Source organism: Protopterus annectens, chromosome 2.part2, assembly GCF_019279795.1.
Source record: "Protopterus annectens isolate FY-2018-M chromosome 2.part2, PAN1.0, whole genome shotgun sequence".
NCBI lineage: Eukaryota > Metazoa > Chordata > Ceratodontiformes > Protopteridae > Protopterus > Protopterus annectens.
The window spans coordinates 648,799,707-648,815,907 of NC_056730.1; the positions used below are offsets into that span (position 1 = coordinate 648,799,707).

At 40.1% G+C, this 16,201-nt stretch overlaps 1 protein-coding gene across 1 annotated transcript in view; it reads right to left on the minus strand.

Annotated features, from left to right (window-relative positions):
* The window catches only part of TEX261 (testis expressed 261), a 719,138-nt gene that overhangs the window by 351,783 nt on the left and 351,154 nt on the right, over positions 1-16,201 (minus strand). Inside the window, exon 3 of the mRNA XM_044064069.1 lies at positions 10,345-10,498. Within this exon, the coding sequence (XP_043920004.1) occupies positions 10,345-10,498 (154 nt within the window). The remainder of the gene's footprint in view (positions 1-10,344; positions 10,499-16,201) is intronic.

Sequence of the window (16,201 nt, forward strand, 5' to 3'; positions counted from 1 at the left end):
TGCTGTATTTTCAAATTATTTATTGCATTTTTTCTGCATTTCATCAAGGCACAGTGTATTTGGTTTTCCTTGGCCTAGCTGCTGCTACTGTGCTTTGAAATTACCTTATAGTGTGTGTGCCTCATTGTTGGTTTGGCTACCTTAGAATGGTCTTGTAATTATGTCTTGTAACCAGATGTTTGATTTCTTTTTGGTACCTTTTCAGTTTTGGCTAACTACAGCATGCTTTTACATTAAAAAACTGGGACTGCAAATCTTGTCACACTAGAAGGGTAGCCTGGTTTGTCAGAGTTGAGAAACACACAGGGAGACTTAAAGTGAGACCGTTTCATTGGCCATAGGGCATTTTAGTTTAGTTCACTGCTAATCTGACTGAGTCTTTTAATTCTATGGTTTGACATGCAGCAGTGTTTTGCAGTTCCTTGTATAGATACAGGTATTTAGAAACCAAATTTTCTCTACAAACTTCCCCTGTAACTTTACCTAGTACTCAGTTGCACAAAAGCAACTTCTTTACATGGTAAGAAGCACTGCAGCATGAATTCTGTCATACATAGCTCAATTCACAGCACCCTAGTAAGTCAACTGTAAACTCTTGCTGTACCATCCCTTTGTAGTTCACCTAAAAAGACCTGACTTCATAGATGGGCACTCTCCCAACTGCTCTGGCACCAGCTTGGTATACATGGGCATCCTGAGGCAATGTAGAAATGGTCTCATGTTCACTGACAACCACCTTGGGGAAATGGATAAAGTATGTGAGAGATATAATTACACAATGTCACTGTAAGGAAGATTCTCACAAAAAAGCATTCAAAATAACATTCAGGTCGTCAATAATGTAAGCATTACACCCACTTCACACAGAACTGTCAAATACAGACCAACATATGTTGATGCATTTAAAGCAACATTCCTAAACTCTAAAGACCTCTGAGATTATTCATCCTACAGTAGGAATCCTCAGCAACCCCAAAAGCAATCCCCCAAAACGCCAAACATAACACATACATCCAATCCCTTTGAAGCCTCAGCTATAAACCCCATAAGCTAAGCCAACACACTATCCAATGTTTTAATCACATGAGACTTCATTTTGAAACATACAGATGTCCCACTCACCAGGATGAATAAGGAGAAAATCACAGTCAGTTATCTATCAGAATTCAGGATCTGCAAAATCTCCCATGCACTCAAGTCATCAGACTACAAGTACCAATATGACTCAGTTACATTCCATGTGGGTATAAAATGATCTGAGCCATATCACCCTGGACTATATGAAGAGAGAGACATTATGTAGCTCACTGACTGTGTGTCCCAGACTGGTATGTGTCTAGCATTGAGCAGCATTCTACCTTCACAAAGGATGATGCCACAATGTGAACAAAAGATGACTGACTTTAATAAATAATTGTAGTTAATGAAGCTTACTAAATAACACTCTGATTACACTTTGCCAATAACAATGCAGTAAGTCAAAGTCAAAGAAGTCAAATAAAACTTTATTGTCATTCAGAATTACACAGCAGTGTAGCTGAATGAAATCACAATGCATCATTCTCAATCCAGGAAACAGCTGCACATATAGACAGAGAAAAATTAATAAAATATCACAGTAGAATTTTAATAAGTAGCAATTTGTAAGTAAAGTGGGACAGCAGTGACCCACACCCATCCCAGAACAGGAGACGACGACAAGGAACAATATGAAGGTAGTATCGTCAAGTAAAATTGAAACAGCAGCATATCTATGAATAGACTGAATTATTGCACAGTTTGCATATTGCACTTTACAGTCCTTCAGTGTGTAGATAAGCTACCTTAGTATTGCACTTTGTTATTGCACATCCATAAAATAAGCCCCTTGATAGGCTAGTTATGTAACAGACATCATAGTTTGCTTTTCCCCAGAGTTCAACAGTCTAATGGAGAGCGGAAAGAAACAGTTTTTAGTCTGATGGTCTTACAATGCAAGGTTCTGTATCTCCTGCCTGAGGACAGGCAACTGTACAGATCATTGGCAGGATGCATTGGATTGCTGGAAATCTTTTTGGCCCTGCTGATGCACCAGCATTTGTGTAGATCCTCCAAAGGAGGTGCCAATGATTCTTTCTCATGACCTTACAACTCTCTTGAGAGCCTTCCGATTCTGATTGTTACAGCTCCCATACTAGACTGCAATGCTGTTGGTCAGGACACTTTCAATGGTGCCCCTATAAATGATCTGAAGTATGGAGCTTGGTAATTTTCCTTACCTAAGTTTCCTTAGAAAGTACAAGCATTGCTGAGCTTTTTTGACTGTGCTGGATACATGGACTGACCAGGATAATTTCTCTGTGCTATGAGCACCCAAGGACTTTGTACTCTTGACCCTTTCCACTGTCATCCCGGTCATCACTAGAGGTTTGTGTAGTACTTGAGATCTTCTGACATCAACAATCAACTCCTTTGTCTTGCTGACATTCAGTGCTAGATTGATCAACTACTAGTCTGGTGTGACAGCAACAATCTCTTTCCTGTAGGCCTCCTCCTCTCCGTCTTTGATCAGGCCTATAACAGTGGTGTCATCTGCGAATTTGATGATTCTATTCGTCTCATGTGTGACCATGCAGTCATGTGTCAGCAGAGTGAAAAGTAGAGGGCTTAAGACACACCCCTGTGGTACTCCTGTGTTGAGGAGGATACTTCCAGAGCTGTTGTCTCCCACACGAACCTTTCGAGGCCTTTCAGTAAGGAAGCTCAGAATCCAATTGCATAAATGAGAGTCTATGCCCAGTTGAAGTAGCTTTGATATCAGATTCTGAGGGATGACAATGCTGAAGGCAGAACTAAAATCAATTAATAGCAGTTTTTGCCTTCTAAGTGGGTCAGTGTTTCATGGGAGCTAGTGAAATGGCATCCCCTTTACTGCCATTTGTCCTGCATGCAAACTGCAGTGTGTCCAGTGTCACAGGTAAGATTGTGGCTATATGATCTTTGATAAGCCTCTCCAGGCACTTCATTACTGTTGAGTTTAAAGCAACTGGTCGGTAGTCATTCAGAGCTGTTGGGTAGAGGAATGATAGTCATCTCCTTGAAGCACTTTGGAACACTGGCTAGATAGAGTGAGGTGTTGAAGATGTCAGTGAGTACTGGAGCCAGTTGTGTCGCACATTCCCTTAGTACCCTGCCCATGATATTATTAGGGCCAGCTGCTTTCCTTGGCTTAACACATTTTAGGGTTCTGGTGACATCGATTGTAGAGAAGCTCAGCACCACTGCATCCTTGTCTTCAGGGATTCTGCATGCTGTTTTTTTTTCAGCATCAAACCTACTGAAGAATTTGTTCAGTTGGTTCAGAAACTCGATACTATCATCACATGAAGCTGATGTAGGCTTGTAGTCGGTAATGGTTTTAAGAGAAAGTTTAATCAGTTTTGGCTCCAGTTAAGCTGGATGAAGGCCCTTGCTTCCCAAGTGGAAGGTAATATATCTGACAGCAGTTTGAATGTTCCTTTGTTATATAGCAGTTCTGAGAAGAAAAACAGGAAGCTGAGTATATAATAGGCTGCATGTAGGCTACGGCACAAAGGGCAAACATGGTTTAATCTGGATACTGTTCCTTTGCTTTAAGTCTCTTTCTGCACAGTCAGCATATCATTGTGACGCACTAAGTGGAGCTGCAATCAAATATAATGAACAAAGGATGTGTGGCTTACATTGTTAACTCAGGAAATAAGATACGAGAGATGCAATCATTACTTTATGTAATATCAATTCCCCCTCTTGACTGAAAGAGGGTCAACATATTTACACCTGAATTAATTCTTCAGTGAAAATGATAATTGCGGTTTTCACAGCTAGATTAGCAACTTTAGCCAAATAAATATTTAAACACCATAAAGAAAGTGCATCCCAAAAACAAGGATTACAATCATAGCAATGAGAAATATATTGCCTCTTTCCAACCTGTGAATAGATTAGCAAACCATTTCATCCATTCTTCATTTTATTTTGGTCTGTTGGTCTGTGAAACTACTAGTATCTTTTCAAGATGATGTTGAATGGATTCAAAGGGCAGCACAGTGACACAGCGAATAGCGTTGCCACCTAATAGCAAGAGGTTCAATTCTCAGCTGGGGTGCTTTGTGTGTTTTTGCATATCCTCTCTGTGTTTGCATATGTTTCCTTGATGTGCTCCAGTTTCCTTCCACATTCCAAAGCTATGCAGTAGGTGGACTGGACACATTAAATCTGCCATAGGTCTGAGTGTGTGTGGAAGCATGTGGTATGGTAGAACAGTAGTGGCAGGGCTAGCCACCTGGTGATGAGAACCTTGGATTTAGATGACTGTCACTGTTGAAGTCACACCCTGACCCCATGTGCAAAAACGGGAAAAAGGGTTTGTGGATAGATGGATTTGAATTGATTCAGATTTATCTGGAATGTATGTACAACACACTTCCCTTATTCAAGCACATGTACTCCCCCTGGGATGTCATAACATAGTCAAGGGTCGTTCAGTTCTGTAAAACCACAGGCTACATGGCTGTTCTCTTCTGTGATATCTGAAATTGTTCCAACGATAGCACAAACTAGAGTTTCCAAATGCTTGAAGAGTTTTCTTAACTCTCAAACAGCTTTGGCTGCCCCATACCAGGGAAAAGATACCTACCCCTGAAATAACATAATTCCCCAAACCCATGTGCCATAGACCCTTGCTATTTGCATACTCTAAATTATAATTGTATATTTAAAACAAATCTACTGTTCCTATGGAGAGTTTTTTTTCAGTTTCTCTTTCTCTGACATTTCTGATACTGCACTTTGATAGTTGATTAACTTAGGGAAACTAGCTCTATACAGCAGGACCCACACCAGTCTAGAGGTAGCCACTTGTAGGCTCTTGCTCAGAAAATGATAATATTTGTCCCACTGAGGCAGTCCTGATTCTGTCCAGAGAATACAGTCAGCTAAATAACTTAGAGCCCAGGTAAAACTGGAATTATATGCTCACTGTATGTTTTTGTCTTGAAACACTTTTACTGTTTAATTCCACTGCCTTGGATTCCTTTGTGGCATTTCTGGATAAGGTTATGTCAGACTTACTCACCCCTTAGTATCTGACTAGAGAAATCTCTCTGAAAGCACACGCTTCCTCTGTATGACCTTAATAATGAAAAAAAAAATCTATTTATGAAGGGTTAGTCGAAAAAACATCTAGCTGTCATTAGGGTGCTGTTTTTTTAACTGCTTCTTTAGCTACTCAGGCATACAATTTGTCAATATCTTCTGTAATTGGTATTCCCACGACAGGTATTCATGACTTAGACACTGGTACTACAGTACACTCCCAACATCTGACAAGACTGAGCTGATATGCATACAGGTTATGCACCTCATAACGTCTGGGATAGGTTCTATCTCACAGAACGTTAAGTAGTGCAGATGTTAAGCAAATACCCTATACTTTGTATTGGTCTTTGCTTAATGCCCGTCTGCACAATAGCGATCGCATTTACATCCACCTGTACAGTATGGCTGTAAATGTAGTCAAACATTGTGAGGAAGGACGTTAAGTGGCATACCCATGTACATATATTGGACTTCTAGAAAGGTATTAAACTAAGGTGACCAATCTGTTGAAACTGGGATGTATTTTATGTTGCCTAAAATTTCCATTAACAGATAAGAGAAATTAATAAAAATAATTGGCCTAATGAATTGATTTTTCCTGGATTTGCCCTGGTGGATACTGCTTGATTTCTCTGTGCTGTCTAGGGTACTTGAAAGAGGTTGCCATCTCTGCTGTCTTGGAATTCCAAAACGGCACCACTTCATTTTGATATCTGAAACACGGAACACAGCAAGTTGCTTACTGTAGCTCTGTTCGGGCTTCCTATTCAGTTAGCCTTGATAATTCTGCACTGAACCTTGTGGATATTTTTTTCTTTTTTGTCCCTCACAACTGCCCCCCCCCCCCATTTAACTGGTAAACCAAGGGCCCAGCTTGTGCTGGTACTATGCAAAATCCTTCCCAGTTGCTATCCCATGGCCCTGACTTTAAAAACCTCTTGACTCACCTTTATGTCCCCTTCTAGTACTGAAAAAGGTGCACTCCACAGACAGCATGCATTTCCTCTGGATAACCCATTCTTGATGCCTTGCCATGTCCAACTAAAGCTCAGAAATGCCAGTATCTGGATCAAATGGAAAGGCAATTGGCATTGACCTTCCTATCATTAACTGAAAAGGACAGATCCCTATTTTGGCTTTTGGAGTGGCTCAAATGCTTATCAGAACTGCAGGCAGGTACCAAACCTAATTGATCCTTTTTACAAGGTATAGTTTTTTTTTTTTTAATCTATCCTTGACAGTTCAAATCATTCGCTCCACAATACCAAGATCTTGAGGACAAGGGATATGGAACTTTTGTTGCATACCCAGAATGTTGCAGAGTTCTTTCATTACCTGGCTAGTGAACTGAGGACCATTTGTCTGACTCAATGATTTTTGGCTATTCCCAGAGTTAATACACCTGGGTCAGCAGAATGGAGGTTGTGTTTTCTGCAGTGTAGTTTTTTTTTTGTGAGGATTGCCTCCACCCCATTCCATCCAGGGAAGTTAACATGCATTCTGTACCATGGGCCTTCAGACACTGTGACTCAATGTAACTTTTTCTTTTACTGTAGGATTGGTCTAAGCAAACTATGCACTCTTATTAAAACCACTGACAGACTGTTCTGAATACTGGATTTTAAAACGTATTTTTTTATTATTAGCTACAATTTAGCATGGCCAATGTGCCTTAACATCTGGTGACTGCTTCACCATTTGTTTTGCTACTGGATCAGGTACACAGGGGAGGGATAAACCATCTTGTGTGTCAAATACATATATTCCCTTTTCTCCATCCTTATTGCATGGTCTGCATTTAGCCTGATCTGACAGTCCTTGAGAATGCTGGATATGGCTCAGATCCAGGTAAGCATCCATACCTGTCTCCTCACCCCATTGCTTTTCTCTGAACCTAAGAGGGCATATTATTGTCTAGTATTGTTTCTCAGGGTACAATTCTTTCCCTGTGACATCAGCTTGTTTGGTCAATTCATCCACCTTAGCATTTCCCTGAAACAGAGCATGTTTTGTCATGCTTTTATAAGCCTTAATTTTACTGAGTTTGAAGATTACTGGAGTGTCTGCTGGCTCATGAAAAAAGCCGTTTACGTATTTTGGAATGTTTGAGCAGTTTATCATTGCCATCTACATCCCCCCCGCTCACCCAGACAGCCAGATGTAATGTGACAGAACTGACTACATAGGAACTGTCACTAACGATATTTACCCCTGTCGTCCAATGCCTGACCAAAAACAGATGACTTCTAGTTCTGCTCTTTGGGTAGGCACATAGGCTGACAGCTTCAGTAAGTGGGCTTCTTTTTGATTATACAGTTTTTTTTAGAGTCAAATACAGCAAAACTCCTCACACAGGTTCCCTTTTGTCAATATCTGGCTCCATCTACACAGTGCTCTTCAGAGGGTGGGGAGGAACTCCCCTGGAAAGAGGTTTTTGTATCCATCTGTAAAACTTCTGCGCCAGTTTAACACCCAAAAGTCTGAGACAATCACTTGCCATAGGGGGATATCGAGAACCAGTTTTGGGGACAGGTTTGGAGACAGAGATTAACTGGAAGGAATGGGGGGATGCTGGAAAAGTTGCTCTGTCCTGCTGGCCTGCCTCTTTCTCTGATAGGGCTCCTATTTCTAATTATTTTCCTCCAGTCATCTCTTTTTTTGTTCTTTGCTTGCCATAATATGGTTGGATTTGCTCACTTGGCTTTCTAGGGTAAGACAAAGTCCTAAAAAGTTCCACTGTGGGACATGAAAAATCTTGGATACTCCCCGAATCAATTTCTCTTTCATCAAATTGTTTGAGAAAAGGGTTTGCAAAAGTGCCAAACAATACCTCCTTATCTAAAGCAAAATCTAAAATTTCAGACTTTACCTCATCAGCTAACTTTTTGGTTAAATACCCAGACATATCTTCTCAACACTGTAGCAGAAGCCCCAGACACAGTATCTACACAATCATACACACTCTTCAAAACATGTTTCGATACCTGCTACAAGGAGAAACTAAAGGATGCAGAAAGGAGCTACCTTTTTAGAAAGTGTTGTAGAAAATTCCCTCACATTATCCATGTAATAAAGCATAAACTTCCACATGTATGCCTGATAACTGAGAATTCTAAAAGCTCAAGTGGAAGAAAACATTCTTTTACCTAGACGGTCAAACATATGGCCTTCTTTGTCACTAGAACCATTTGTAACACATTAGTATAGCTCCTCCATTCATTTTTCTCATACAAATACCTCATTCATCCTGTCTATGGTGTGATTAAAAGAAAATTCCTCCACAGCAGGGTATGGAGGTTAAAATTTTCCTCAGAATCTGAAAGTTAGGCATGTGAATCTGTTGAAGCCACCCTCTCTTTTTATCTTCAGAATAATCAGACCCTGTTTCCTCAATAATTTCTTTACAGGTATGTCCGACCTGTAATAGCTTTTGATTACCAGGATTTATAGCCTGCAATGCAGGCCAGGCTAAAGTAAGAAAATAATTTTTCTTAACAGTTATGATGTCTTTTAGTGAACAATGTTATTTTTTTTTCCTTTGCAGGAGCTCCTGTGAAAGAAGACAGACTCACGTAAAGGACATCTGACCAGTCTAATGGTCTCTTACCTTGACTACCCAGTGAAGAATCTCCCTGAGCATCTCCCATTCCAAGACAGGATCTTCTCCTGCACCCAGACTGGACACAGAACAGCCATAAAGGAAGTGGCTTAGCCCTGGGGTTCATGGTGGCTGAAAGAACTACATCAGAGGAAGCTAAAGAGGTAAGAGAAGTCATCTGTGAAATAACTGATGGCCACTGCAGGTTCATCCATTATCAGCTGAGGTGTAGACTGAGCTCACAACATCTGCAAGGGATCTTTTTAAGTACTTTTTTCTTTCTGTTTACAGCAGGAGATGGATCAGCAGGACCAGATTAAGTATCTATGCTGTAGTTGAGGAGGAGATGATTAAAACAGTAAGCATTGTTGTAACAAGTCAGTCAGAAGGTAACAGGGACAAAAGAAAAGAAAACGGGGGGTAGGCTGTCATGAAGTGAACATAAGCGTTGCACTAATAAATAACATTCCTGTCAGTCTTAAAACAAAACTTTTAGTCAGAAATCTCAAAGTTTACACAATCAGTACACATTTTTCCACACAAAACAGACCCAAATTAACTATTAAACATCTGTAGTTAAAAATAGCAGTCCCTGAAAGGAAACTTCTGATACTGTGAAAAATATTGGGTTTCTTAAAAGGGAAATAACGCTTTCAATCAGAAAATAATTTTAAACAATATTTTCCTAAGCAACCATTTCTGTGTGGAAGGGTTCCCCAACAGGGACTTAACTGCCAGAAGTGAAGCTTTTATCAGGCTTCTGGTCCTGAGAAACCTCTGAACTGTTTATTTTCGAGATGGAAAGAAAGTACTGAAGAAATCTTCACTGTGACTGCCAATTTCCCTCCCTGATATCCCTCCCTGATATCCCTCCCTGGAGCTAGCCAATCAGCAGTCAAAATAAAGATGGGAAGCAGTCAGAGCTTTGTGAAGATATCCGGTTGTTCTTTCCTGGGCAAAGAAACAGCTCATACAGGCTAAAGGCTACTGCAGCAGTGGGAATGATGAACATTGTTCCTTTTTCTTATGCTGGATGTAATTTTATGTTTTTAATAAAAAGAAAATAAATACTTGACAACTAGTGCCAAGGGATCATTAGCATCCATGCGAACTGCAAGCGATCTGGGCAGCAACTAAAAGAATGAGCACCTGGTGTGCAAATACCCTCATGATGACATGGGGGGAATAGAACCTAGAATATTCTAAAATTCCAATCAACAAATGCACATGTGCAACTGAATGAGTTGCTTAACTAACTGACACCTAAGAATCTAGTGAAGCTAGCATTTGCAGTCAATAACTCGTGACCATTTCTAACCTGAAGTCACCCTTGTTAATGCTCTGTTTTTGAAATGTGTGGTTATGATTACCTACTTTTAGCAGACATCTTACAAGACCAACTTTAAACTAGTATAAGAAAACAAAATTCATCTTCCATATTCATTTCTGGGGAAAACATTTTAAATATTTTAGCAGCACATTACACTTAGGCAGATTTTCCTTACTACAAATACACAGCCGTGTCTGCACTGGTTATACTGCAAATTATCTGAAAACATTAAAAAGTCTCCCTACCAGGAGACACTAAAGGGGCATAGTACTATAGAAATACTGAAAATGACACTTACAACATGACAGTATGAAGTTTGGTGATGTCAGCATTATGAAAGGGAACGTCCTCAGCAGTCCAAAATAAACCAGGTTTGTAAAAAGGCCTACTCCAATCATCACACTTGGAAAGTTTTCCAAGAAATACAGACATATGAGTACACCTGAAGAAAACTGTAACACAAAATGCAAAGGCCATCTTGTTAACATAGTTCAATATTTTAATTTATTTACTTTCTATTAAGCTATTTTCTGCTATAATGCACAGAGTACAGATAAAAAAATTTGCAATGTGCAATCAAGAAAAAAAAAGTTATCTACTTACAATAATGTTACAGGTCAATTTTCCATGTCCATTCACTTCAACAACAGGACAGGTAGTCGCAGGCAGTATTTGCTTGGTACCTTTAAGGCCCTCCCAGGATCAAGTTCCTCCTCTAGCTCCCATAACATGACATTATCTCTTTTTCCGGATCAAAATGTCCCTCTTTGAGGAACAGCCTGAAATTATATAGCCCAAAACGGCATTCTTCCAGATTCCCCCTGCAGGCAGCAGCATCCTTTAGGAAGGGGGTTGGTATTTGGGTATGCTGGACTAAACGGATATGGTTCATGAAACTTTAAAATTATGGGAAGTATATAATTTTCATATTTTACAAGATCCAATCTGTTCACTTAAATAACAGTACAGAGTCCCCAGCTTTTCCTCAAGGGTGGCATAATGACCCAGGCTACAAAACCTGAGCACTGTTACAATAGTAAAGAGCCAAATTTGTTACCAGTGGAACCACTGCACCACCATAAATCAGCTCAACTGGCTTGAATATCCAAATTACTTCAACTACTGTCAACCTGAAACAGCACATTAAATTTGATACACCCCAGACAGCTACCCATCCCTTAAGGATTTCCTTTAGTGGTATTCTCCCATCAGAAAACTTTGCTCCTCTGAAAAATGTATGACTTGTACCTCTCTCTCTCTCAACTGCCATGGCGACTGCCCCTATGTTGCTAAAATCTGGAACTTCCTACCCACCTCCACCTAACAACTCCAACTTCTTCAATTCCTCACTAAAATCATATTTCAAGAAAACCTGGATTTGTCACTGTTTACCGCCCCTTGTATAAATCTCCTCCATGTCAGACACTCAAGAGTTCCCTATAAATTTCCTTTTCTCTATGAAAGCATATAGGACTATCATACCCTAAGCTAATCCCCTTTAAGTTCTTCTCATTGTACTCTACCCCATACTTAAATTCCCTCTAGCCTCAACAAAATACATCTTCATTTACAAATCTCATCCCTAAAACACTGCACTTGTTTCCCAGATGGTGATATGCTTCGCTGGAAAGTGATATGCTCTTCTGAATGTTTCCAGAATATGAAATGCTCTACTGCCATGTGCATCAAGTAAATATCATATTATACGCTGACTTATGTCTTCTTTAATAACTACTGTCATATTCCATTATATTCCTTACCTAATGAACAAGTATCACACAATGCTCTACTTTATATTTTATATGAATGTGTTCAACTGTATACTGCGTAATCGTCCATAAATTGTTTCAAATGTAAAGTGACTATTTTTGAACTTTTCTTCCCAGTTCTCCACTGGAAAGTGGTTTCCAACCCAGTTGGACTTTGCCAATAAACAGATTCTAAATAAAATAAATAAAAATAACTGAAAGACAAAATATTATGAAGAATCATAGCCCTGAAGGTCAAACTGGAATTCAATCCAGCTTATAGTACAGTAAGAAAATAAACAGAAAAGCCTATGTTGCAACTGCACAGACTGTTAAAAGAATGTCTGGAAAAAGCTGCTGATGTAGCAGTGGTGCTAAACGAATGGGTCACTGGTTCACTTGGCAGGGTATTGTATTAGCGACAGCAAATAGGAAATGTAGTCTAAAAGCCATGTGGAGAACAAATGCACACTTTCTGGACCTGCTTTGCCAGTAGTAAAAGATGCCAAGAGTTGACCATTCTTTTTAATGGTTTCAGTCCTGCTGAGATACAACCTTAAATGACGAAGTGCATATGCAGACTATATAAAATATTCTTCTCTGCTAGAATAGTGCAGAAAAAAAACTAACTGGAAAGTTAAGTCAATGGCAGATTATAACTGGGTGAAATGGGTGGTTGCCTAAGACCCATATCAGGGGGCCCATGGGCTGCCAATATAATTTAATTTAACTTTTTAAACTTCTTTTCCATAACTTTATTTTATTTGTGTGACCTCGTCTCACAAGTGGGAGGAATGATGTACAAAGAGCACAGAATTAGTACATTGTGCAGGCACATCTACCTATGCACATGTTTGCAGGTCATGTCTTTGAAATGCAGATCACAGAACAGATTCTGAGTATGAATTCTCTCAACTTGTTGACTGGGCTGAACAAACAGAGTTTGAATCTCAAGGGCAAAGCATCAGTCCACAGACATTTTACTGCAGAGGAAGTGGGAGGGAAATTAAGGATGCTGCAGACTGAGGTGTGTGTGTGTGCTTGTGAATGACCGAGTGAATGAATGCATGTTCATTCACAAGCACATACACACCTCATCACTAATGGGTTTTCATCCAGAACAAAGGAGGTCATTGTCCCACTGTACTCATCCCTCATTAGACCCATTATAGAATACAATGCCCCGTTTGGTATGTACCTCTCAAGATATCTGCAACAACTGGAAAGGCTGCAGAAATACCTTGCTAAAAGAATCACAGGCCTAAAGCTGATGCCCTATGCTGACCATATAAAAAAACTCCAGCTATACTCTATCGCATATCGTCTACTCAAGGCAATCTCTACTTAACATACAAGGCCACGTCAAACCCAGAGGTGATGGACATGCTACACTTAAAGAAATCCCAATTCCTCAGAGCCACACACTCCAGGGATCTAAACCTTGTCATCACAATGAACAAAACATGCTGGAGGGATAGGTTCCTGACCCAGAGACTCCCCAGACTCTGGAATAGACTGCCCATTCATGTCAAGCAGAGCGCCTATTTGGCCCTTTTCAAAAGGTACATTGACAATTGGATGGGAGATAGGAAATTCAACCTGGGGATCACGTCAGCCGCCCTGCTAGACAGGGGTCCAGGGACGTAAATATTGTGGGAAGAAATAGCTAGGGAATTGTTTTGGCTAGGCTTGTACAGGCCAACTATACAAAAGAAATGATGAAAGCAGTGTGTATGTGTGTCTATGCACGCGCACAAATGTGAGTGTCCAGATAGTAATAATCCCAACCAGCAGCAAATTTAAAACACTTATCACACGTGACTTGCTCAGTCTCAGATTAAAATTCATTGCAGAGCACTGTATGGCTAAGTGATTTGCACAGAGTCACACAGTATGCATTAGAGTTAAGTGGCAAGCAAATGGAGATGGAAAGAATAAAACCCTGCATCCCTGACTACAGAAAGAACTTATTAATACAATAGAGCCTAACCCCCTGCACTAACTAACCGACATTCGCACACTCCCTTTTCTGATAAATCATTAAGAGTTAAAAGTAAATGAGGTCTACAGTAGGTCAATAATGCTAGTCATTACAGACCTATGAGATATTAACACACTGCTTTCAGTGGTCAAAAGTACAGAGTCTGAATCCTTTTACCTCCATTTGCCTACTGTGTGACTTTGAGCAAGCTGTAACTGATGATCACATCTGTGTCTGTAAAAATACTTCATTCCTGCATCCCACTATTCTACTCATAGTGGGTTAATGCTGTTGTTTGCTCTATCAGTGGCGTGAGGTTTAAATCTTTCTCCTCCCTATTTATTCCTGTATGGCATTTGGTGCAGATGGTTAAAGCTATGAGCTGTAGTTACAAACTGTACAGGACCTGATTAAATCATCCCTCATCCTACCTACTATTTGAACCTGTGCAAATCACTTAATGAAAGTGCTTTGGGGCAACTGGATAGGTGGGCTAGGCTCCTCAAGGGTCCCCTGGACTGCAAGCTTAGTAAAGTCCAGTTGTGTAAAATTTTACCATAACAGTAGATGTCCTTCTCTTCACTGCTGCATCATTCTTTACATAAGGGATTCCCTGCCAAGGGCAGCCCAATGTCGACCAGCATACCAAAGCCTTAGGAATATACAGACATACGTCACACGTATGCCATAGGACATAAAGGGGATGTACGTACATACATACCTTAGAACTGTTAAGACCCAGGAGGAACAAATATTCCTAGGAACTAGGAGGAACATGTGTATCCAGAAGGAGAAAGAGGAAAAGAATTCCAGGCCAGGAAGTATTAAGGAATGGAGAGAGGGAATGGATACTGCAACATGGAAGAGAAAGACATCTACTGTTATGGTAAGATTTTACACAACTGTACTACATCTTTCTGTATCACAGTTGCAGTATTCTTTACATAAGGGAGTGCACAAAAGCAGAAGAAACTTGGGAAGAGGAAGCCACAGAGGAGCCCTCTAGAGCACCATGCAGGAAAGCTCTACCAAAGCCAGCTCTTGCACTAGACATAACATCCAACTGGTAAAGCTTAGTGAAGGTATGGACAGAAGTCCAAGTAGCAGCCTCAAAGATGGAAATGGTATCCAGTTCTTTGATAAAAGCACCATAGGAAGCAACAGCTCTGGTAAAATGAACCTTTACAGAGACAGAAAGATATTTACCATGAAAGGAATAACAAAAAACAATCAGAGGAATAACAAAAAGAAATGGCATTAGAGATCCAGGAGAATATGGTTTGCTAAGAAACAGCCAAACCTAGAGTCCTGGGATGAAAAGAAACAAAAAGCTGCTCAGATTTGCGAATGGCCTTAATCTTATCCAAATAATATATGAGCTGTCCATGCAAATCCAAAGTTTGAAGAACCTTCTCACTAACACACTGCAGAGAAGGAAAAAGGAAGGCAAATTAAAAGACTGATTAAGAAACAACTCTTTAACCACCATGGGCATAAATGAAGGATTGGTATGAACAGACACACTGTTCCTATGAAAAACTAAGAAAGGAGAGCAGCCATAAGAGCCTGGAGTCTTAGCTGAAGTAAGGGCCAAAAGAAGAACAGTCTTTCAAGTACAATGTTGTCTGAGACAGCTTTTCCAAGTATAAAATTGAGGCCCCAGGAAGGTGGAATATGCCTCCTAGGAGGCCTGATATAAAGAACCCCTTTAAGAAACTGACCTCAAATCTAGATCAACAAGAGGAGTCAATGACAGACAAGCAGAAATGTGAGCTTTAACAGAATATGTTAACTCAGCATGCAGCCATAGCTGGCTTTAGGTACCAGCAAATCGTGTTCGCTGGGGGGCCCCAACAGCAGCAAGTTATCTTATTTTGATATTTTGTATAATTGTCAAATCAACAAAAGCTAGTACAGCAGTCTTGTATACTTAATAAGCTAGATGGGTAATACTATTTCTTCTCCTTTAAAATTCAAAGATATCTCTGGCTATAGTAATAGTGCTTTGTCAGGTAACTGACTTCACAGTTTTGTTGATGACATAGTGCCGTTGACTTAATTAAATCATACTGATCGATGTTCCACTAAAACTAAAATCATAGCCAGGTTTAGGCACCTGTTAACACCTATGGTTGCAGGGGCCCCCTTTAATCATCCATGACCATGTGGGTGCCCCACAAAAGATGCTGCTAGTTAGGGAAAAATGAGGAGGAAAAAAATTATTCATTTTCTGATTACACTCTTTATCTCAAAGATGGGTGTGACATAACCCCGTTAGGATAAAGCTGATTATCACTGAATGAACTTAAGCAAGGTAAAGGCTAGAGGTCAGCAGCCTAGAATGACAGATCTCAGTGCATACCTTGGATTTTAAGAAGAGCTGATGCTTCTGATCTTCGAGGATGGTTTTCTTTTTCAGGGAGTTT